Genomic DNA, 22598 nt, shown 5'->3' on the forward strand with positions numbered 1-22598 from the left:
ATGAAACTATATTTTTTATTTTAAAAGGATGTAACTTTAAATCAAAACTAGCTACTCAGGCGCGGTTTAACCGGCTCTGCTCGGCTCCTACTGATCGTAGCGTGATGTTTTATAACTTTCTCGATAAATGGACTATCCAAATCGGTCCAGTCATTTCAGATATTAGCCAGAACAAACAGAAAGACACACAAAAATTGTAAAAAATATTATTTTAGGGTATGTATCGTATGTATATTCATACGCATGTAGTAAAAAACGGTAGGTAGCCTATTACAGATAGACAATCCAATTTTATTTGTTAATTCAAATGCTGCTTTCTATGTCTGTTTATTGTCCTCTCTCTGTAGTCCTACTTTACCTTTACTAGAAATTCAGTTCGAAAGGTTTATAAATCCTTAACTAGACTTTAACGAATAATTAATTATTTCCATCAATTAACTAAATATGAAACAGTAATCCTAAATGCCAAACTTTCATTTACCTGTCATCATATTACATAGCGTGATAGGCTAGTTTTAGGCGCTATTAACGTGTTCAAAGAATGATTGATATTTTTGATAGATTGATATAAATCATTAGACAATGTTGAGTATTCATTAGGTTATTTCAACGAAATGTTAAGAGCCATCAAATTGGGTATTTAGAGAAGTAGCTAAAACTGTCAGATTAACCTTTGAATCCTTTTTTTGAGCCGGGAAAATCATCTATTGACTTTTCCCGCCTTGGGCGAGACGAGAGGAAGTGTCAGACTCTTACTAACTAAAAACCACCCTGTTCCTACTCCTGCTTTTCGAGACGGAGCCCCAGTAACCCGTTAGGCAGTCCGCAGGTTTAAGTCAACCTTTGAATCTAGAACTACATCATATTTTATTCGATAAAGCAGGATTAAAAAATTAGACTTTATCGGTCTCAGGCATTTACAGATGTAAAAAATACTCGTATCATTTTATTAACCTTGCTTAGCGCTAAGGGATAGCTGTTATTAAAACACACAAAATAAAATAATTCACTGAAGATAAGTACAATACAATATATTTAAATGTGATTTATAAGTATACCATGAATCTTAAAAAATAATGATTAGAAAAAAATCTAAATGGAGACGATTACCTCTATTTGTGTAGCTTATACATGACAAAGATAAAGAAAATTTAAATTAAATTCATATATTTTAGTACTCATATAAAGTATTTAGTATTGTCAGTGTGTCAATGTGTACAATTTCCAAATGATTTCAATCTTTTGAGCCATCGTTTGAGCTGTACTTTATTGATAGGGTTCCCTTGAACAACTTTATCAGGAAATGATGGAGGGTAAAATCCGCTAAAATTAAAATAATGAGATATTATTATCAATCCAAAGACCACTTATCACACGGAGAAGATTTGAGCATTAATCACCACGCTTGTTCAATGCAGGTTGGTGATTTCAAACTTATAGTTAGACATTATAAGCCCAGGTTTCCTCGCGATATTTTCCTTCACAGTATGTGATTGGTGTCTAAATAATCTTAGAAAGTACATCTTCACATCACATCAACAGCCTGTTTAAAAAGTATGTACATATAACTCGACCTTGCTACTTGCCGTTGATAGGTTTCGAACCCGCACCCTCATGCATGAGAAGCGGACGTCTTAAGCCTCCGGGCCACCACGACATTTTTAATCAGCAGTGGCCACTAACATGCTGTTGATGTGATGTGTGATGTGATTGTCACTCTAGTTTCAATAATTATAAAAAAATCTATGCCGTCATCAGTCATGCTGTCACAAATTCTTGGATCTTAACACAAATCTTCCCTCGGTCTTCCCCTACCATCAGCATTTTATTGGCGACTTTAAAGTCTTGGAAGTAATTTATTTATGTATAAAATAGAGTCAGGCGTTATTTTGCGGAAATCCATGCTACTTTATTGTTAGTGAATTTATTCATGATCTTCACAAATGACTAAATATGGAAACTACTTACTCAGTTGCTTCTTTATGTGGTATATTGATAGGTGGAAGTACCAAGTGAACTTTTTTCATGTAGCTTCTTGAGCTCTGTAACGATCTGAACAAAACAGTACCTCTAAAAACAGATTCGTAAACATTTTCATAATAAGTGTAATGCGGAATAAATAAATTCTACATAATTACAGATATTGATTATAGTAAATGTCAATACATTTCCTCATTCTGATGATGAACTAACCCATTCCGTAAATCATCGACCTAGGCTTATATATCTCACAGCAATCACAGCCAGCTACTGAACATGCCATCATTAAGAGCTGAAGAGCACCCTTAAATACTGCCTCTTCTTCCAAAACTTCTTTAATGTCTTAGCGTTAAGAAGAAGGTAATGTCCACTTACATAGAACTTTTTGAATTTAGGTCATATGGAGGCGGTAGAAGACGTAGTATGGTGTCAAATTGAACTCGAGGTAGACCAATAATACCCAACGTTAAATTGGAGTTTGCTAAATCCTCTTCTGTACCAGCCACAATCGTGTATAAATACTTCAGTCGAGGTGACAACCTTAAAATTGCAAATTGTCTTTTAGGACGTGAAATTAATACAAGAAATTAATACAGTTTTTAACTAGGTTTGATACTTTTGGGAAGAACTGTTGAAAAACAACCACCACAATTAAACTATATACTTGCAAAGTCCTTAGCATTTTAGTGCACTTGTACATGAGTGCGTGAATGGTTTACTCATGTGGCGTAACTGCAATAAATATTTACTAAAATATGTTCACTTACTGTGGATAATTGACCACTGCAAGTCCCAATAACCGGTAATCAATGGGTCTCTGGCAAAACACATCATTCAACAGTGGTGATCGGGTCCTCAGCTTTCTGTCCAGGCGAATACAATGTCCAAACAATGCTGACCGTTCCTCCCGCTCCATTCGAGGTATAAATTCTGTCTTCAACGAATGCTCCACAGGATTAAATAGATCCGACTTTAATATACGATGAGTTTCACATTCTAAGGATAAAATATTGTACAAGTCTTGAGTGCTAAATTCTGTCTCAGGGTTTGTTCTATTTTGAGAAAAAGATGTCTGAATTCTCAATTCGTATTGAACATGGTAGTCTTATTGATAACAAGGAACAAAAATGTTTACGAGGAACTAAAACCTGAACTGGGCACCATAACGCGTTTTGAGGAACTCTGAGGAATATTTATTTTGTTTTACAACATTTACGCCCGTACTCAGAGTCATTTAATGGTTACTGAACCCAGTTCTTAGCAATTGTTTTCGGAACAAAATCGTTACTAAGGAATAGTTTAAGTAATCATTAAATGACTCTGAGTACGACAGTTACCTATTTGATAAAAACATTTTCGACCGAGCGCTATCCACACTATTTGTATACTCATGCGCACAAATGTTTCAAATAGTCTTTCGTCCATGTCTGACAAAGACCGGCTATACTTGTGTTGGCCCATGTGGTGGTATTTCTTCATGTCACCCCCACCTGTAGAACAAATCATTAATATCAGCTGGAGTACAATCGCAGCTGAACCAGAACTTCCCTCTTTAGTAGAAGTTTGCTGTAATCGCAACGCCTAGCAGTTGAACTGGGGATCGCACTTAAGTAAATAAGAAAAAATTGAGGATTCTGCTGCTCATCCTGAGGGTACAGTTTTAGGACATATTGAAACCTAAATGGCATTTGATGAAGTTGAAGCTACATTACAATACTATTATTGTAAATATGTAAATCATTTGGCCGCCTGATAATGGCCACGTCGGGTGTCACAGATGCTGCTCATAATTTATAGACCCCGGCGTTACTTGAAACTAGTCGAGTAACCTCATCGAACAATTTCGTGAATAAGCAGTATAATTGAATTAGTTTTGAATTGTAAACACTCACCAATCAGAAACATGCAATATTCTTTAGCTACTAACAGCCTCAGATCAGCTAAGTTATCTTGGAACTCATTTTCGATTCGATCACAGTTCAAGGTCCTCACTTTTGATATAAGTTCTGACATTCGTTTCGACATTTCGGCAGCTGTCTGGTGAAAAATGTAGTAGTATGTACATTAAAGTTATTAGTGCAGTGTAAATAATTAAGTAATCAAGTACGCGAGAATTATCTTACATAAACAAAAATCTTTCTGTGCCTTTCTTTGAAAAGTATACAGAATACAAAATTATCATAAACAACATTTTTAAATTAAGTACATACAAACCACAATGTAATAATAGTCGACGATACACAAGGTCTATACAAAGCCTGAAGCAAAGCAATAACGCGCTGGCTACGTACTGGGGCCTTAGTCTGCTATTACAATTGTGTCAGAATTGTCGATCATTGAGCAGTGCAAGATGGATGGAGCTATACAACCTACATAGCTCCGTCCCTCTTGCACACCGCTTGCTACGCGCTCGCTACGCGTTTGCTACGCACTCGCTACGTACTTGCTTCGTGGTGTCTACGCAGAGCCTACGCGTCTTACTTCATATTTTTAACCCCCGACGCAAAAAGAGGGGTGTTATAAGTTTGACGTGTCTGTCTGTCTGTCTGTCTGTGGCATCATAACTCCCGAACGGATGCAGTGATTTCAATTTAGTTTTTTTCGTATTAAAGAGGATTTATGTGCGAGTGTTTTTAGACATGTTTGATGAAAATCGGTTGAGCCGTTTTAAAGTTATGGGCGGTGAACGTGACGTAAGCGGGAGATTAACCGAAGGTCTGCAAATATACTAGGATGGGGTTTCAAAGAAACCGCACTGAAAGAAAATATTGAAACATAACATTTTTTCGTATTAACAAAATAAAAAAATAAAAAAAATATAATAAAAAAAATTAAAAATATAATTAAATATTTTATAAAATACAAAAATATAAAACCTGCACCAATGTAATCTTTAGCCTACTTATAGAAACAAAAACTAGTAATTAATAAATTAAAAAAAAAATCAAAGCGAACGAGCTTGACCTTCAATGTAATCTTTACCTTAAAATAAATAGAATTGAAATTATAGTAAGCATATGTTATACTAAGCCTAAATTAACCTAACCTACAAAAAGTATAAAATAAAAAATTAAATTAAAAATTTAAAAAAACCCCCGACATAAAAACTTAATTTCCCTTTAAAAAGTAATAAAAAATTAAATTAAAAATTTAAAAAACCCCCGACATAAAAACTTATTTTCCCTTTAAAAAGTAAAAAATAATAAAAGAAACTTAATCTTAAAGTACCTAAGAATGTACTAATAATTCTAAAAAAAATACGTCGCGTTGGGGGACCGCTCCTAATTATTTCTTACTTATCTACGATTTGTTCATAAGTATCACATGCTTGGTGTTAACATTAAAGTAAATTGATGTTTAAGTACTTAACTATAACGCAGAAAATAGAAATATAGCGGCGTGGGCGACGGTGTGCAGTCCGTATTCATGCGGTCCCCCAACGAGACGTATTTTTTTAGAATTATTAGTACATTCTTAGGTACTTTATTGTTGATAAAACTATACATCATATTTGTTACCTGCAGATAGTAAGCGCAGTAAAGAATGAGTGCTCGCAGGAATCTCTCTATGGTCGGAGTGTGTAACATGCGTATAAGTTTGGGGGTGAGAATGCTGGTGGGAGCCGTGAACAATGCTAAGTCTTTTATATCCTGAAATATTAATGATAAGGCAATATTTTATAATAAATAAGGGTATTTAGACAAAATACACATGTCACAAAGAGACTTTTTATTGTAGGTTTTGGTTTTTTTGAGCTAATTATAGGAGGGCGGAGAATGTATAGTCTACTTTCTTCCTTTGACCACATACAACGAAGCCTCGTGTGAAAACAATAAATAAATATAAAATAAAAAAGGTAATAAGGAAAATCAACTATAACCTGCAGAGTGATTACGTCTGCTTCTCCTATTTTCAATCTTCTTCGATAAAGTCGCCGATAACGGATCTAAGAAGAAGTATTTTCATGTTAAAATTAAGAAAAATACCGTCTTACCGAAAAGATTCAATTACATAACTTAATGCCTGTCAATCTCTAAAGGGATAATTAACCATTCGAAATCCAACAATGGGGTTAGATTGTAGGTAGGTTTTAAAGTAAAGCAATCTGACTTTAACACCTTGTTCCTCCCCATTGCGAAACACTGCCTCAATATCACCACCATCCAGTACCAGTCCACTTTTGCTTTATAATAAATATTAAAATCTACAATGAAGGTGTGCGAGAGCAGTCACCGGTGACCGCATATTCCCAATTATAACCACTCAATAAACGAATAGGTATGTAGGTACTATAAGTAAGTATAGTCGCACATAACAAATAATTATCAATAAGTGGTACAATAGTGTTTCCTGATGGGTATAACCTGGGTGTCTTCAAAGCCCGAGTGAATAGGTTGCTTATGGGCAGACGTGCTCCATTGTAGGCCGCATCATCACTTACCATCAGGCGAGATAGCGGCCAAACGTCGGCCCATTTAATTTAAAAAAAGTAAGTACAAAATAAATATGTTTAATCACCTGTTCAATTATGTCAACTTCATCTTTAAACTTTACGGTACCGGTAGGTAATTTTGTTTTTGTTTGTATGTGTACTCTGTGCACGGGAGGATTGTCACTGTAAATTATAAATTATACATCGACATATAGTATGTAGTACTATCTTATAAGCATCAACATCATCATCATATCAGCCACAGGTCACAATACGTTCACTGTTGAACATAGGCCTCCCCCCACTCGTGCGTACGGTGCATTCACCCGTGCGTGCGGCGCGTCGCGTCTCGCGCGCGCCCCAAAGAGCCATCAGACCACCACAGATAGGGCTGAGTAGGTCTGATGCCGACATGGCGCTGCTGATTTCCTAACGGGAGTAGGATCCGGTGGATTTTAGTCAGTATATTTTGTTATTTTTCAGCGTCGTATGTAATATAAAATCTAATTAGTATGTATGTACATATGTACGTAGATACATATAACAGCAATCCCGAAGCCGCGGAATTAAATATTCTTACGGCTAACACGCGTAGTTTCGAGGACGCCCGTCTTATTTCACACTATACCAAAGCCCTTAATACTGGAAATACTACAGGTTAGTCTTTAAATGTTAATAACACTGGATAACTACAAATATTTTTACCATATGAACAGCAGTGCTTGTATTTGTTCGTCCCAAACCCAGTGTCCACCCTCGTACACCCCAAAATAGTAGTCTTCGTCATCATCATCGTCCATATCTAACAAATTACTTTAAAAAACAATATTTTCATTCAAACAAAATAATACAATTCAAAAGAAAATTATTCCTCGCGAAGTTACGAGGTTGTTTACAAACGTTACATTGACAGATATAGCTCAACAAGTTGGTCGTGCTCATTTTCGCCTGAAACAGATTCGATATCAACTTTTTTTTTATATAAATGTACAAGTACAACACTAACATCACTGTTCTTTAGTTCATAAACAATATTTATACACAAACTAGCTAACACAGCAAACTTTGTACCACCTCAAACATTTTGTTCTCCTTATAAACCTTCCTTGGACTTTCACAATTCATTCAAGACCAAAATCAGCCAAATCGGTCCCGCCGACGTCGAGTTTTAGCGAGACTAACGAACAGTAATTGATTTTATACACAGAGATTATCTAACAGCGATGATTTCTTAATAACCACACTTCAACACAGTCAGATAAACAAATAAATAACTTATATAGTTGATTTTCCAAACTCGTTTCCAGAAAATGTTAAAGATTCATCGGTGCGCGACTTATGATCTTCCATATTTCAACATCTTATTCATGATTATAATTCATGGACAGCTATAACTTCCAAATCGGAATCTCCATCCAGCGTGTTTGTAAGTTCGGCAGAATTTACGGCGTCACTAGTAAGTTTGCTCGGCTTCACTGAATATAAAGTTATGTTAATGTTACTAGTGCATACAACTCCGGACCTTAAAACTTATAAAATGTTCTAAGTTATTTCCAATTCGGGATAAAAGCTATTATGTGTTTGTTATAAACGGAGTGAGCATACTTGTGTGCTTTTAGTGCTAAAGGGTACTAGGAGAGGCGTATGCAAATTCAAGCGGTATTTTGTACAACAAATAAAGATATGACCGAGTAACCCTACAGATTATTGTAAAATGGAATCTTCTTTAGATACCTAGGTCAGTGTACGCAAGAAAGTAAGAAACTAAATAAGTGCATAGCGCTAGTCCACTTATCGGTCCGTGCTCTTATTCTTTACTTTGTAGAACGGACAATAAAATCACTTACAACTTTACCCGCGTTCGGATGCAAACATTTGGAAATAGAGTGAATAACAAACTAACAACATTCGTACTTTATATTACATTTTTATTTTAATATTGTGAACGCAAAATTAATTCTGTTTGTGTACCTTTTTACATTTAATTTTAATCCATTAAACTTAATTAAGTTTGGTCTGCGATATCTTTAAACACCAACTAGGACAAACAGTTAAATAACAACGTACTTAAATCCTTTCGGTGGTTGATGAATAAGATTAAACTTCAAAGTAAAAAGGTACTTCTGCACAAGCAAAACCACAGGCGTAAACGAAAGCAAAGTATGGAAACCGCATAAAAAAAATGCGGTAACGTTTGTCGTCATACTTTTGTACATGAATAAACAAAAAAAAATGGAGCATGTGTGTCACTTGTGTTAATTCATTGAATTGGCTGCTACACACGATCGCACATAAGGCTGCGACACGTTGCTTTGATCGTGTGCGCCCTGGCATGTGATCAAATGAGTATCTACTTAGTTTAACACACGGTTGGGGATTAGCGCGGTTACTAACAGGGAACCATTAAAACATTCAAAGTAAATGTACCTATGTATCGTTAACGCTCCACTTCTTTAAACACTAAGGGTTCAACAACAAATGTTCTTGATATTCCAAAAGGAATAGAGCACGTTTTATTCGTTCTCGTGTGCTAACTGGCTTGATTGAAAGCATTTAAGAACTTCATCATCATAGTCTTCAACTGGCAACTTATGACTATAGGTCATAGTTAGTTTACCATAATCTCCACGTTTGGTAGGTGGAAACAATCACATTTTAAAAGGTTAGGTATAAACCTTTAGCCGGCGTCTCCCAAACCCACGAGAAGAATAGTACTGACTGTATTCTATACAGTTGTCGCTGTTCATCCCATAGCCATAAATGTATCTGAAGTTGCCCCAGAAAAAAAATATAACATTACAAAATTATCTAAATCTAAAACTACTGATTTTTAGTTACCCAGAAACATTAAACATTATTATTTTATTTGATATGAAACATTCACTGTTTAGTAGTCCAATGAGCACCAACTGCGACCCAATGGGTTTTATTATCTACCCGAAACCTTTATAGGTCCGAAACAAAGTACTTAATACGAGCATAATTTTAGTTCTCAAAGCATAAAAGGTGAACCACTGGTATTTAACACAATTTTAGTTTAGTTAATATTTCTAATGTTTAGTGAAATACTTTTGTGAAGTCAGGGTTTTACGAGTTATTTGAAACTAGCGACCCGCCCCAGCTTCGCATGGGTGCAATGATGGTATATTATGCATGTTTTTTTTTTTTTTTTTTTTTACAAAAAAATCATCCAATGACTTTTCTCGCCTTGGGTGAGGCGAGAGGGAGTGTCAGACTTTACTGACTAAAATAAAACCACCCCGTTCCTTCTCCTGTATTTATTTTTCGAGCCGGAGCCCCGGTAAACCCGCTAGGTAGTCCGCAGCTCCGGGTCAGGCATCAGCCCTGCTGGGCCCCATCTGTGGTGGTCTGATGGCTCTTTGAGGCGCGCGCGGAACGCGACGCGCCGCACGCACGGGTCTGGTTCTGTTCGGGCGGTGAGCTACCCTTGCTCGCCGTCCGCAGGCCCCACTTACGGTGGCCGGAGATCGTCTCGCGATCCCCGACGCCCGGACTGTCTCTCGCGACGGCTGGGGCGTGAGGAGGTTTGTTCTCTCACGCGCCCCGCCTCCTCCTTAGCTAGCATGACTGCTTCGCAGAAGGAGGAGACGGCATCCCAGTCCCTCTCGCTCCGCACCATGGCCTGAACCAGTGCCGGGCGCGAGAGGTCGCCGTCGCCGACCACATCCCTGAGGACTTGGCGGTGCTCAGCCCACGCAGGGCACACCGCCACCGTATGTTCTACCGTGTCCTCCGGGCGGTCCTCACAGTGATGACACCCGGGCGTTTCCTCCCGCCCAATAAGGAACAGGAACCTACCGAAACTCCCATGTCCGGTAAGCACCTGCGTCAGGCGGTAGGTGAGGACGCCGTGGCGCCTCTCTAGCCACTCCTCAAAGAGGGGACTTACCGCTGCGATGACAGCGAGCCCAATATTATGCATGTATTATACATACATATAAACCATCCTTTTGATTCACTCTAAAGGTCGGCAACGCACCTGTGACTCCTCTGGTGTTGCGGGTGTCCATGGGGGGCGCTGATCGCTTACCATCAGGTGACTCGTTTGCCAACTAATCCATAAAAAAAATCCACCTATTAAAAAATAGGCTGCATCAAAATCCGTTGCGTAGTTTTAAAGAATTAAGCATACAAAGGGAAATAAAGACAGAGCGACTTTGTTTTAAACAATGTAGTGATAAAATAATCTAGCCCAAATTTTAATAGACACCCCTTTTTTCTCAAAAGGTAACCCGAGACAAATTATTTTTAACTTTAAAATATCCTAAAGTTTAGTTCAAAGATGTCATGTTAAATCAGCTATTAAAAAACACGATTCTTAGAACTAGCTGTCTGCAAAATTATCGATTCACAGAAGTGGTAACAATAATTTATCACGCCACGTAAGACACCGAGGTGTTGGTATAAAAATCCTCGTTCGAGCCTAACAAAAATTACATTCAGCCTACATAGGCATGCAAATAGAATGTCGCTTCAAGCTCCACTAACGTTTACACGAACAAACAAAGCGTACGTGTAACTGGTAAACCGAACATATTTCTAACTCAATGAACATTCTTCACAAAATTTCGACTGTTTCATTGTCGGTGAAAACTAAACTGTAGTTTCATTTATTTATTAGTAACCTGTGGAAGTTGATATGTGGTACACTTTTTTTGATACAGTAGCAACATCGGAAATATTCGACACTAGTTTATTGGCATAACTTTTTAATTGAACAAATATGTTTTTGTTTATTGTTTTATTTGAAGTTAACAGGTGAAAGATAGCAGGAGAGGTTTAAAGTCATTCAGGTATTGCTAGGTATACCTGGAATCTAAAACCAATGCTTAAAATTATCAGAACTTCCAAAGGCAATTCTATAGTTAAAAGACGATAAATAAATGCATCAGACAGGCGTTCCTTATAATATTTTCCTCGCAGGCATTTCCCACTGATGAACTAAACTAGATACCTATTATTGCATCAGAATATCTAGGTTAAAAGCCAAGGAAATTTAATAAAGAGCGATACGATTGCATTGGATGAAATCAAAAGCCAGTCGGTGTTGATACAGGGATGAAGTACACCTATTCGTTGAGAAGCACGTTCGACGGAGTATAATCCTTTGCCGAGAGCGATGTTCAATCTACTCCGCAGTCATAAACCGGTGTTCCAGAGACGTAAACTGTACTACGTGAGCTCGCAAAGCGGATAGGAAAGACATTTGCTACTAGTGTTGTGTACATCTGTTTTAAAGATCCCGAATTGAGTTGCTGGTTGCATTTGTATTGCTAAACGTTTTAAGAATGGTCAGGTTTAATCTAGATTTGTTGAGGGATGCTTTCTTTTGTAGTAAGTAAGAATAATTTGTACCTGCATTGTATGTATTATAGTGGCCATTTAATCAGTGTAGAACACAGACAGCAGATTCATTGACTAAAGAAAATATGTATAATGTCAGTGAATACCGCATAAGATTATAAAAGATTTTCTAAACATGAAATTAATTTACATACTAAATATCTATTTTTATTTGATCGAATAGAAATCAAGTTTACCATGCAACCTTCACAACTCTAAACCCAACAACAAAATCGATTTAAATACAAAACAATATGAATGCAACAAAACATGAAATTAATGCTCGATATTGAAGAGATACAATTGCAGCTCTGTCATAAAACATGTTTATGCTTTTAGTAGCGAGATCGATCCGATACTTAGTGTACTAAGTACCCCTCTCGTCTCCTTAGAACAAGTTTATTAGATGCACCCCGTTGCTTCGTGATATTTACATTGATACTCGCTGTTGGCAGTCTGGGCCTTAAGCACGACACTAAGCACGTCTAATACGAACCTTAAATAAAGACTTAGGAATAGATTACAGTATTAGTTAAAAGATTTTAATATTCATAAGAGAATTGAAAAGTTAATCTGATTCAGTTCGGAGTCATAATATTGATTGTCTGTTTTTCTGCGAAGGATTTGATGGAGTCTTATAATTAGTTGTTACATGGCCTGGTGGCCATGTAGAGGACTACATAAGACAGTTTACCATAATTAAAACACTAAATAGGCGTCTTTAAAAGGTTCAGGTTGATCAGAGAGCACGACTGCCTGAGAGTTTAGTATAAGTTTGTTTTACGTTTAAGAGATCAAAACGAGACCGCGTTCGACGCCCTGATTGGTCGGCTCCAATAAACCAACCTATCTCTCTTGTCTTGGGCAAGACGAGAGGGAGTGTCAGACTCTTACTGACTAAAAACCACCCTGTTCCTACTCCTTCTTTTCGAGCCAGAGCCCCTGTAAACCCGCTAGGTAGTCCGCAGCTGGGGCGTGGTTTGTAACGTCACGCGCTCCCCGTAAAGTGTAACGCGTTATGTTAAAGGGAAATCCAGTTATGACATCTCCTATTTGTATTTGTTCATGGAACTCTCCATACCATCACATGCAACTTTATTTAAACCAACCTCCTCCTTGTTAAATACTGGTACAAATACCCATAAGGACTGATATTTCTTTTTAGAATAGTCCGTAGCTTTGAATATTCTTTGAGTCAAAAGTCAAAAGCGTCAGTCAGCGACGTTTCATTATAATTATTGGCTTGTTTTGCATTAAGTGAAACTTTATATATAACAGCTTATAATAATATGAGTGATGATGATGATGACTTTCATATTGGACTATATGAAAATGGTCATTGGGCATGGGATGATGGTGAAGATCAAATGACATATGTAAGGTATGTATTTCAGTTCATTTGCATTCACTGCTGGACATAGGCTTCGCCAATAGCACACCACTGAGCAGGATCTTTTCAGGTGTAGTTTGATAATTGTAAGGTCTTCAATTCTTACAATGGTTTTTAACAAACTTCCCAATCCCAAAAAGGAGGAGGTTCTCAATTCGTCTGTATGTTTCTTTTTTTGTACATTGTGGCAAAGACTGCTTCCCAATCATTGGGTGGGTAACCTACCCGTACGTATGACTAAAAGTAATTATTGTTCGTTTTTTAGATTTTACCTTTTATTTTTTTGAATTCTAGGAGTTGGTTTTTAAACAGTTTTTTTTTTTATTTTATAACCATAAACTTTATAGCTACTGATGTAGTAGTACTATAAAAAATCGGTGAAAAGTAAGTGTTATATTTTATATTGTGCTACTAGTTGTATTCAATGTTACAGTCACATACATGCCCAGGTGGAAGAAGATCCAGCAGATTTTTACTATGCGCCGTCTAATCACATGCAATTTAGAGAAGATGTCGATCTTATTGAACAGGTAAATACTTTCTAAAACATAAACATGACTTCTCCGATCTTTTTCGATTCAATCGTTATGAAAACTTAGATTATTTCGAGAACAATAGGGTTTTTGGGTCTTTCGATAAATCTACAGGTTAAAAGAGGTTAAGTACTTCGATAAATAGACTTCACCCGTTATATGGAGACGTAGGAAATAATACATAACGTAATCATTATCATATCAACCAAAAGAGTGCCTTTCTCAAGAAAGAAGTGTACCAGATCAGCTAGTTGTAATAAAAAATAACTAAAAATATCTAAGTGCGACTATGTCTATAATTACTGTTTTTTTTTTTTTTGTTTAGATGCGTTATCGTCGATATTTTCAACGGAAATTATTACCAGGCCAGCCTGATATAATTTCATTACAGGTGACCATTCGAATCTTAATTTGTTACTTTTGCTTTTTAAAGGTTATAGTTTATTATAAATTTAGTATAGTTTATATAAATTAATATAAATTTGGTCATAGTAATAGTTTCGCAAAAATATTAATTACTGCAGTTTTTTAAATTATTTTTTTAGCATGATATCCATTTGGAGTTGTGTCCACGAAATGAGGTTTCTGCATTATTCAGATTAGTATTAATCACTTCTAAAACAACTTTCAACGTTTCAGGACGTCAAAGACCTTGTGATATACACTGCGCCTGTGAACTTTTTGAGTATCAAACTCATTAACATGTTACATATACCTACAGGAGAAAGATTTCTGAGAGCACTCATTCTCTATTGCGCTTACACATTACAGGTGACGACGACTTTTTTTAAACGTAAACAAGCAAACCGATTACCTGATGGTAAGCAATCGCCGGCGCCTAAAGACACTTGAAATACCAGAGGCGTTACAAGTGCGTTATCAGCCTTTTGAGGGTTAGGAATCACCCGACCTTATTAACTACCCATCTGTTCTTGCTACGACCAAGAGATATTAGGATTCAGGCCTGATTAAAGGTCTATTTTAGCAGTTTTGTTACCGTTTTCAGATAAATTCCTAAAGGCACCATCATCCAATGATGGTACTCCATCACCATTCATTATAAACCAGAAGTCAGCGGTTTTGAAACATAGATCTCTCAATGACTTTTAAACTTATCACAGCAATATGATTTCATCAGGTTACAGATAAAATGGTTTTACGTAATCGGGAACTGGACACAAAGGTCAGGACTGCGGACAGTGGAATACTGGAGGATGAACTTCGTGATAACTTATCTGATCTTCGAGTGTTAGTTGCTAAAGAATACTGCGTTATTCTTACTGGTAAGCTAATTCTAGTTAGTGTTTAATAAAATTTTACTTAAGACTTTCTCGTTAATGAATCGGTATCAAATGTGACTATCGACGACTCCCTTGCTCATTAGTCCTAAGCATTTTTGGGTCCGTCGAAATATTTTGAATTTTTTTTTTGATCTTCGATAACTCTGTAATATCACGAAGTTTTGAATTTTATCCTGTTGAAATATGAACGCAGTCCCTATTTAAATATATGTTTTAGTGAACGCATCCTAATTTACAATTTATGACTGTAGATGACACCTCTGTCTCTCTCGATTAAACCGCTCATCGTTCAAACTACGCACCATCTTTTTATTTCAATAATCCTTAATCATCCGATAGTCTTCATCATATCCGATACTTAGCAATAAGCTGGTCCATGCATGGGACTCATAACGTAACTGACGAAAAGGACTAGTTACGATGTACCTATATATGCTCTATCTGTCTACCACTATTACTTAAGATTATTTTATTGTTCCTGTGCAGGTGCAGACGACATGAAGCCGTTCCACCACATGGGCCCCATGAAGAATAAACGCTCCCTACTCGGGAAAGATGCTCATTCGTTTGAGATATTCATACGAATGTGTATTCAGATAGTTTATTTGGCTCTTGGACGTAGACATTTACATCAAATTGGTAACTGATTCCGTCTTTCATACATGTAGTTGTTAGTTGACTAAAAAATATACTTAGACTTTCTTAATAATATTTTACCTGTATAAGCATGAGATTTAAATTCTCTTTAAAATATTGCTTCCGTATGGTATTTATCTGGTCACGATTTAAAGTATTATCTGTGTGCTATTTAATTACCAACAGAAATAGAAACTCACCGTATATTAAAATCGGAGGCTTTCAATGCAAATGAGTCCAAATCACGACCACGAGCCGCTAAGGTCCAGACCAGTCAGACAGAAATATCACAACAGCCTCCATTTGTACAAGATGTGCTTTACGGCAATTGCTCTCGTCGCCACCGAGGCGTCTTTACACATTCACCGCTTATGAATGAAATGTTCTGTCCTGCCAGACCAGTAGACTACCGCATGTTGGGACTCGGAGTTACCAAATATCCTCAGTAAGATATAATTTTTCTTCTATTAAAGTACGGGCAACGGGCTGTGTTCCAGTGATCTGAATCCTACACAGGAAAAAGTCTCTATTTGGATTATACACTCTTTGTACTGGGTCTCTTGAAGAAATCTTATATTATACCATTTTGTTTTGCTATTATTTGTTACAAATTGAATTAAATCTTTTTTGTTATGGTAGGCTTACTCCACGACTAGAATTCCTGCGATTGGTTGTGGCTGGAACGGATAATGACTTAGTGGACAATAAAATAATTGTGGGCATCATAGGGATGCAACGCGATCTGTTCGACATTATGCTCAGGTTCTTACCACCTGTGACTACACCTGACAAGTCAAGGTCTGGGGTAATGTAAGTATCTACGACCAATGAATACAATTTTATTACTTAATTTAAACCTATATTATGTAGATGAAGCAGAATAGGCACGACAGAAATGAATTAGGCAATGATGGCAAGTTTTTATGAAAACCATTTGCAATATAGCGATTACCCATCACTAATCTTTTGGTTATATCCTCAGTGGTGTTAGAACCATCAGTGGTAGAAGCATCACTAAAAGTTCGACATCGGGAAGAAGTGTCTGCAGTAAGAAATCTACACAAGGAGGCACCTATCCTGAAATTGTGATACCACCCAAGACAAACGTCGAGTATGAGTTTAAGTTTTAAAATTCACAACATTTATTTCTATTTTATCTACTGGATTATTACCAGACATTGATAATATAATATAACGAATATACTGTTTAATTGCTTGACTGTAGGTAACTGAAATAAATAATGGAAAGCCTTTAACTCCAGAAGGAACATCAAGAATAGATCACCAGCTTAAAATACACAATAAAATAATAGAAAGTTTATCTATACCAAGCCAGGTACTATATTTTCCTTAACTTTTCTGGCAGATTGGCCGCTCCAGAAGGGTTTATTGAGGAACCAGATGTGATTACACCAGTTAATGAGGTGCAAAGAATTCTCTGGTTGCGAAGGTTCAAATCGATGATGAAGCTGCTGAAACGGAGGAGACGTCAGCTTCATTTTCGTTAGGTTACCACGCTTAAGGTCAGACTATGGCAGTAGGATGCGGGTGGGGCTGCGGACTGCCTAGCGGGTTAATTGTATGTATGTACTATGTATTTGCCTATATGAAATGTATCTTCATTGTTTGCATATTTTAGTCTATTAAATGTGATTAAATAATGTTTTGTTTTATTTGCTTACTTAAACAAAGCGAAAAGTTCCATTATTGTAGCTAGTTTTCGACTAACAATTTCATCGGGATTTCCATGGGACCCTGAGAAAACATATCTCTGACACAGTCACACATCAGTCTTGCATCAATAGTGTGTACCTTATTATACTCTTGCTCCTTACACACTATCACCAAAGAAACCCTGTTGTCCCTCTGGACTAATTAAAATTGGAGATGCACTGCGTAAGTATTTGAGCGGCCATAGAGTCTTGGGCCTGGGGTCCACCGATTTATGGATTTAATGTGTGGGTGAACTGAGGAGTGCAGAGTGTGGTGTGAAATAAATCCTTACCTTTATTCGTTTCCCGATTTGTTTAGGTATGATGACAATTAGAAGTATGAATAATTTTACATTGACATATTGACATTTATGTCAAAACCTATCAACCGAAAACATTTCCCCTATACTTATTATTTACTTACTCACTTACTCTTTGTATTTAGTTCATACCGGCAATGATAATTGCCCATTAATATCAAACTTTTATATATTTATGTCAAATGTAAATGTTATTTCATTAACCAAAAATGGCTGATGAAGACGATGAGGGAGGCTTCGGAGGGTTGTATGAGAATGGACACTGGACTTGGGATGAGCAAACACAAGGATTATTATTTGTAAGGTTTGTGATATAATCTTTTTAGTTTACCTTTAGATAAGACGTCCAAGATGCTAGTCAACTCAATATAGTTGGGTGCTAATAGAGTACTTAGGGAAAAAGCAAAAACAATACTGACCTTGAAAGCAAACGTAGTAACGCTTTAAAGTCTTTTGGGGGGCTTAAAGACATCTGATAAATGTTATAAACAAAACTAATAGGCACTTATAATGTGTTAATCTAAGTTTATAGGCAGAATACTATTATACATATCAAATAGGTAATGCTTTACCCGATTGAGAATTGGAAACCCGTTTCTTGGTAGTTGCGTTTGTGGTCACAAGGTAAATGAAATAGTGTGGAAATGTGGTACTTTTTATTAAATTTTCAGTGATCTGCCACCAGCTCACGTAGAGGCTGTTCAAATAACAAGCAAAGCACCGACTGGCACTATCGAATTCAGAGATGATATTGATTTAATTGAACAGGTAACCCATATACTCGTAACCTTTCATTTTAATGCAATATAAATATTTAAGTGAATTTACTTACCTTTGTAATGTTTTTCTTTGTAGCTTCGATACAAACGACGGTACCAAAGGAAACCGACACCGGGAAAAGTTGATTTAGTTACCCTACAGGTTTTATTAGTTTATCTTTTTCTTTTATAAATGTAGATATTATTTTCTTTGCTCCAAGTGAGCATGTTTGGCTTGAAAATCGTATTACTATTTTGCAATTCCAAAATTAACATCTAATATGTTGTGGTTTGTTACTACTACCACAAGAGATAAATAATCCCCTACATACGAGTAGTTACATGGCAAATGGTAAACGACTTCTTTGCTGTACAACTAGAAGCTATTCTGTAATTGTCAATTCGAAACATTGTGAGAATAATCTCGACCAATGACTGCCGAGAATGCGATCGAACTACCGATCACTTTAAATTTTTTCAATAGCCAAGTTATCAAACCAAGTTATTACAAGTTATTTAAGCTACCTTTTGTATAATGTACTTGTACAATATTGTACTTGTACACAGGTACATACTTGTATATAGGTACCTATATCTACCTACATTAAAGAATCAATTCTCAATTTTCAGGATGTGAAAGACATAGCACTATACACTGCTCCTGTTAGCATATTGAGTCCGATGCTCATTGACTTGTTACATTTGCCTTCCACAGAAAGGTTTCTCAGAGCTCTCATATTCTGCTGTGCTTACTATTTGCAGGTACGAGAACCTATTAAGTACATATTGGCACTACTTCTACTACGTTACTTATGTAAACTAGTATCTAATTTTTACATTTTTAGATAGCAGAAGAAATGTCCAAACGCATAGCAGACCTAGCAAATAAAGTAAGGACTAAGCAATGTGAAATTTTGGAAAATCAGTTTCGCGAAAACTTATCAGATTTGAGGATTTTAGTAGCCAAAGAATACTGCATTTTGCTTATAGGTAAGTTACTTTAGATATTACGTACCTTTTTTTTATTTTTATGTAATAGGTTAAACGAGTTGATGGTCACCCTTAGTACGAGTTTGTTTTACGTTTAAAACAATCAAAACGAGAGCGCGTTTGGCGCTGTTATTGGCCAGTTCGAATAAACCAACCAATCAGACGTAATAGATTTTAAACGTAAAGCAAACTGAGACCATGGACACTGATGGTAAGCAATTAGAGGGGTCACAAGTGCGCAGTGCCGGCGTTAGGGGGGGCCGTGATGGGCCGTTGGCCCAGGGCGACAAAGTCTGGGCGCCAAAAAAATTAAAAACTACTACTAACACTTGATATTGCTTCCTTCAAGTGGGCGCCACAATATTTTTGCCCGGGGTGTCAGTGGCCCCTACGCCGGCACTGCAAGTGCGTTACCGATCTTAAGGATGGATTTGCTAAATTATTTTTTAACCTTATACATGTAGAATACCTAAAAAATATGACATGTTTACTTTCTAATATTCTTCATGAATTTTATGAACCAGGTGGTGGAGAAATGAAAAAATTTCATCACATGGGCAAGGAGAAGAAGAGGCGGTCGTTGTCTGATAAAGATGCACGATTATTTGAAACTTTTGTACGCATGTCCGTACAAATTGTTTACTTGGCTCTCGGACGCAGAAATTTTCATCAAATTGGTTAAGTATTTACCTATTTTATGACAGTTTAACCTTGTGCTTACATCATTCACAATTAATTTCACACAATTTCTTCTAAATATCTATTTCAGAACTAGAATGTCACCGAGTATTAAAATCTGAGATATTCAACACGGTGGAACACACGTTGAAGACTGGATACCACTCGAAAATGATTCCTGAGGAGAAGAAAGTTCTAATGGGGGCCTGTGTACATCATGTCAAGAAGCTTAACACACGATCCCCGCTCATGAACGAAATGTTCTGTCGAAGACCTATCGACTTTCGTTTAATGGGATTAGGAGTTATCAAATATACGCAGTAAGTGAATGCCTACATTCTCATATTTTTCACACAAAAACAAAAGTTGAATAAAAGCAGACATTTTTTTATTAATTATTATGTTTTCGGCTTAATCACGTAACTGTTTGACGAGGAACTCAACTAGTGTCACACGACGCGGTGATTGTCGCACTGCTACTCGGCGCAGTTTCCTGAATGCTACATGAATATGAGCCTCTAGCATGGCTTGAAACACGTCGAGTTCCTCGTCAAACAGTACGTGACTAAGGCGATAACATAGTAATTAATTTAGTATGTCTCACGAAAGTTATATTTTTTTTTGTACTCAGCTCTTAACCTTCGTTCTTTTATTTTAGATTAAGTACTCGACTAGATTTCTTGCATCTCGTCGTGTCTGGTCCAGAGGAGAAGTTGTTGGAATCCAATATGTCAGTGGGACTCATTGGCATGCCGCGCTCTCTATTCGACATCATGCTCCGACCCATTGTAGGCCAAACCACTGAGAAGTCTAAAGCCTCTGTTATGTTAGTTTGCATTTTCTGTTTTCTGTGATCGTAATGATGATACATGTTAAGATACCAATTTAAGGTTAATGCGGCTTATTCACGTCACTTTACTTAGCATAGGGTGGCAAACGAGCGGTCGAATCGCTTGATGACACCCGTAACACCAGAGGAGTTAGGTACAAGTGCTGCATCATCAGAAACTCTATTCTCGTCCTTAGGGCATTTGTAGTTTTATGAGTAGCTACCCCAATTTGGTATTTTATTTATGTTTTCTATAAACAGGTCTGCGAAGAGCATCCAAAGGAAATCTTTGCAAGCACCTCAGAGGCTCTACCCTGAAATTATACTACCCCCAAGAGATTCTATTGAGTTAGTATTATCAGCTTATCAGCAACCAATTAAAATCGGATTAGAACGTGTGTCAATCTGAACGCTGAAGCTGACGTGCCGTTAATTTCAACAATAACAGCTTGTCACAGTCCACTAGACAATGAGCTTCTTCTACATAGTATTTTAAGTGTGAGAGCGCCGTGCCTCGGCACAAATAGGCCGGCACGACCAGAGTGATACCACGGTCTCACAGAAAACCGACGTGAAACAATGCTTGTGTTGTTTCGTTGTGTGGGTGAGGTTACTGGAGGCCCAATTATCCCCCCTTCCCAATCTTCCCAATCCCCGCACGCACTTGTAACGCCTCTGGTGTTCAGGTGTCCATGAGCGGCGGCGATTGCTTACCATCAGGCTATCCGTCGATACATTTACTGGCTTATACCATAAAAAAATCTTCATACTTCAGACTGATCGGGGATTGCAGTTTAAAAGTTCGGCTGCCTGGGCTGTGTCAGATGTGTAGTCCCGTATTCGGCTATTACGACGCTCGCGGGAAGAACGGTAGAAAGCAGCATAGTAGTTGTTTACAATTAATTATTAATACCGACATAATGTTTGATTTCAGAATGGACTTACCATCGGTCTTTCCGGACACATCGGCAGAGGTTCGACCGGTCAGCCAGACCCAGCTTCGCCGCTGGCGCAATAGATTCATAAGACTTACGAAGCCAACATCTGCAACAGTAGCAGCAGCAGCACCTGTAGTGCCTGCTCGTGCCGTTAGTGCCTAATTCCCTAAGTTTAATGTTTCGGAGGTAGATTATATTTTAAACTAATATTTAGCTATATTTACTTAATTATTTTTAACACTTACCTATTAGTTTTAAACCTCTTTATAGTTACTTGTATGACGTTAAATGAATTAATTTATTGTTTAACTATACATACGTGTTTATATTGATTTCATAATATTATAATTTTTAATTTAACCTTATATTGGCATTGGAATCGCAATCGCATTATGATAACAAATAAAGTAAACATTTATAGTTTATTTGCACGTGAATTTCAATTTGAACAAAACGTTCACACATCGTGTGCCCATTAAAACGTGGTTATTGTTTTCATTGCAATAACTAACAGCAAGTTAAGTAACAAATTGCTGAATCACAATCTGAATGAACAACTCCTTCCGCTCCATTTCCCTTTTATTTTCAAACTTCCAATCCAATGAATCGTGCGATTGAACCTATTACGAATAACTTTACCTATCTGTTCATGTGTGAACGGGAAAAATATTCACGATTCCTGGATGATTATTAAACCATGAATTATTTCCGAACGTTACTGTTTATTCGGGAGCTCA

The 22598-nt window shown here is 37.0% G+C and overlaps 3 protein-coding genes across 5 annotated transcripts; 2 read left to right on the plus strand and 1 right to left on the minus strand.

Annotated features, from left to right (window-relative positions):
- Nucleotides 1-1155: 1155 nt before the first annotated feature.
- LOC118263768 (protein phosphatase 1 regulatory subunit 36) lies at nucleotides 1156-7330 on the minus strand. The gene is made up of 10 exons (XM_050705615.1): nucleotides 7118-7330; nucleotides 6499-6595; nucleotides 5861-5926; nucleotides 5499-5630; nucleotides 3873-4017; nucleotides 3318-3470; nucleotides 2748-2976; nucleotides 2356-2520; nucleotides 1969-2052; nucleotides 1156-1323 (listed from the first exon to the last, which is right to left on the minus strand). Exons 1-10 carry the CDS (start codon nucleotides 7210-7212, stop codon nucleotides 1209-1211), a joined length of 1281 nt encoding a protein of 426 aa, XP_050561572.1. The 5' UTR covers nucleotides 7213-7330; the 3' UTR covers nucleotides 1156-1208.
- A 5655-nt stretch (nucleotides 7331-12985) lies between these two features.
- LOC118263835 (uncharacterized) lies at nucleotides 12986-17297 on the plus strand. Its single transcript, XM_035576027.2, has 10 exons — nucleotides 12986-13157; nucleotides 13600-13696; nucleotides 14025-14090; nucleotides 14339-14470; nucleotides 14838-14982; nucleotides 15487-15639; nucleotides 15823-16081; nucleotides 16276-16446; nucleotides 16619-16747; nucleotides 17003-17297. Exons 1-10 carry the CDS (start codon nucleotides 13066-13068, stop codon nucleotides 17142-17144), a joined length of 1386 nt encoding a protein of 461 aa, XP_035431920.2. The 5' UTR covers nucleotides 12986-13065; the 3' UTR covers nucleotides 17145-17297.
- A 405-nt stretch (nucleotides 17298-17702) lies between these two features.
- LOC118263551 (protein phosphatase 1 regulatory subunit 36) lies at nucleotides 17703-22235 on the plus strand. Of its 3 annotated transcripts, none has more exons than XM_035575616.2 (10): nucleotides 17703-17967; nucleotides 18340-18436; nucleotides 18524-18589; nucleotides 19057-19188; nucleotides 19272-19416; nucleotides 19941-20093; nucleotides 20186-20414; nucleotides 20753-20920; nucleotides 21185-21271; nucleotides 21858-22235. In XM_035575616.2, exons 1-10 carry the CDS (start codon nucleotides 17885-17887, stop codon nucleotides 22021-22023), a joined length of 1326 nt encoding a protein of 441 aa, XP_035431509.2. In that variant the 5' UTR covers nucleotides 17703-17884; the 3' UTR covers nucleotides 22024-22235. The 3 variants fall into 3 exon arrangements, with proteins under 3 accessions (XP_035431509.2, XP_035431508.2, XP_035431510.2); XM_035575615.2 differs by having other exon boundaries at nucleotides 17704-17972; nucleotides 21858-22210; XM_035575617.2 differs by lacking the exon at nucleotides 21185-21271 and having other exon boundaries at nucleotides 17704-17972; nucleotides 21858-22214.
- Nucleotides 22236-22598: the final 363 nt, after the last annotated feature.

The sequence above is a fragment of the Spodoptera frugiperda genome, chromosome 27 (genome assembly GCF_023101765.2).
Source record: "Spodoptera frugiperda isolate SF20-4 chromosome 27, AGI-APGP_CSIRO_Sfru_2.0, whole genome shotgun sequence".
Taxonomy (NCBI): Eukaryota; Metazoa; Arthropoda; class Insecta; order Lepidoptera; family Noctuidae; genus Spodoptera; species Spodoptera frugiperda.

Bases quoted from the DNA above. Each gene is read 5' to 3' on its own strand.
- LOC118263835 (XM_035576027.2), top strand. From the start codon at position 13,066: ATGAGTGATGATGATGATGACTTTCATATTGGACTATATGAAAATGGT. The intron at 14,091-14,338 runs GTGACCATTCGA...TCAACGTTTCAG, and splicing joins CTGATATAATTTCATTACAG to GACGTCAAAGACCTTGTGAT. The intron at 16,447-16,618 runs GTAAGTATCTAC...TTATATCCTCAG, and splicing joins AAGTCAAGGTCTGGGGTAAT to TGGTGTTAGAACCATCAGTG.
- LOC118263768 (XM_050705615.1), bottom strand. From the start codon at position 7,212: ATGGACGATGATGATGACGAAGACTACTATTTTGGGGTGTACGAGGGT. The intron at 5,927-6,498 runs GTGATTAAACAT...ACTTCTTCTTAG, and splicing joins AAGTTGACATAATTGAACAG to ATCCGTTATCGGCGACTTTA. The intron at 4,018-5,498 runs GTAACAAATATG...ATTTTTCACCAG, and splicing joins ACTGCGCTTACTATCTGCAG to ACAGCTGCCGAAATGTCGAA.
- LOC118263551 (XM_035575615.2), top strand. From the start codon at position 17,878: ATGGCTGATGAAGACGATGAGGGAGGCTTCGGAGGGTTGTATGAGAAT. The intron at 18,590-19,056 runs GTTTTATTAGTT...CTCAATTTTCAG, and splicing joins TTGATTTAGTTACCCTACAG to GATGTGAAAGACATAGCACT. The intron at 19,189-19,271 runs GTACGAGAACCT...TTACATTTTTAG, and splicing joins GCTGTGCTTACTATTTGCAG to ATAGCAGAAGAAATGTCCAA.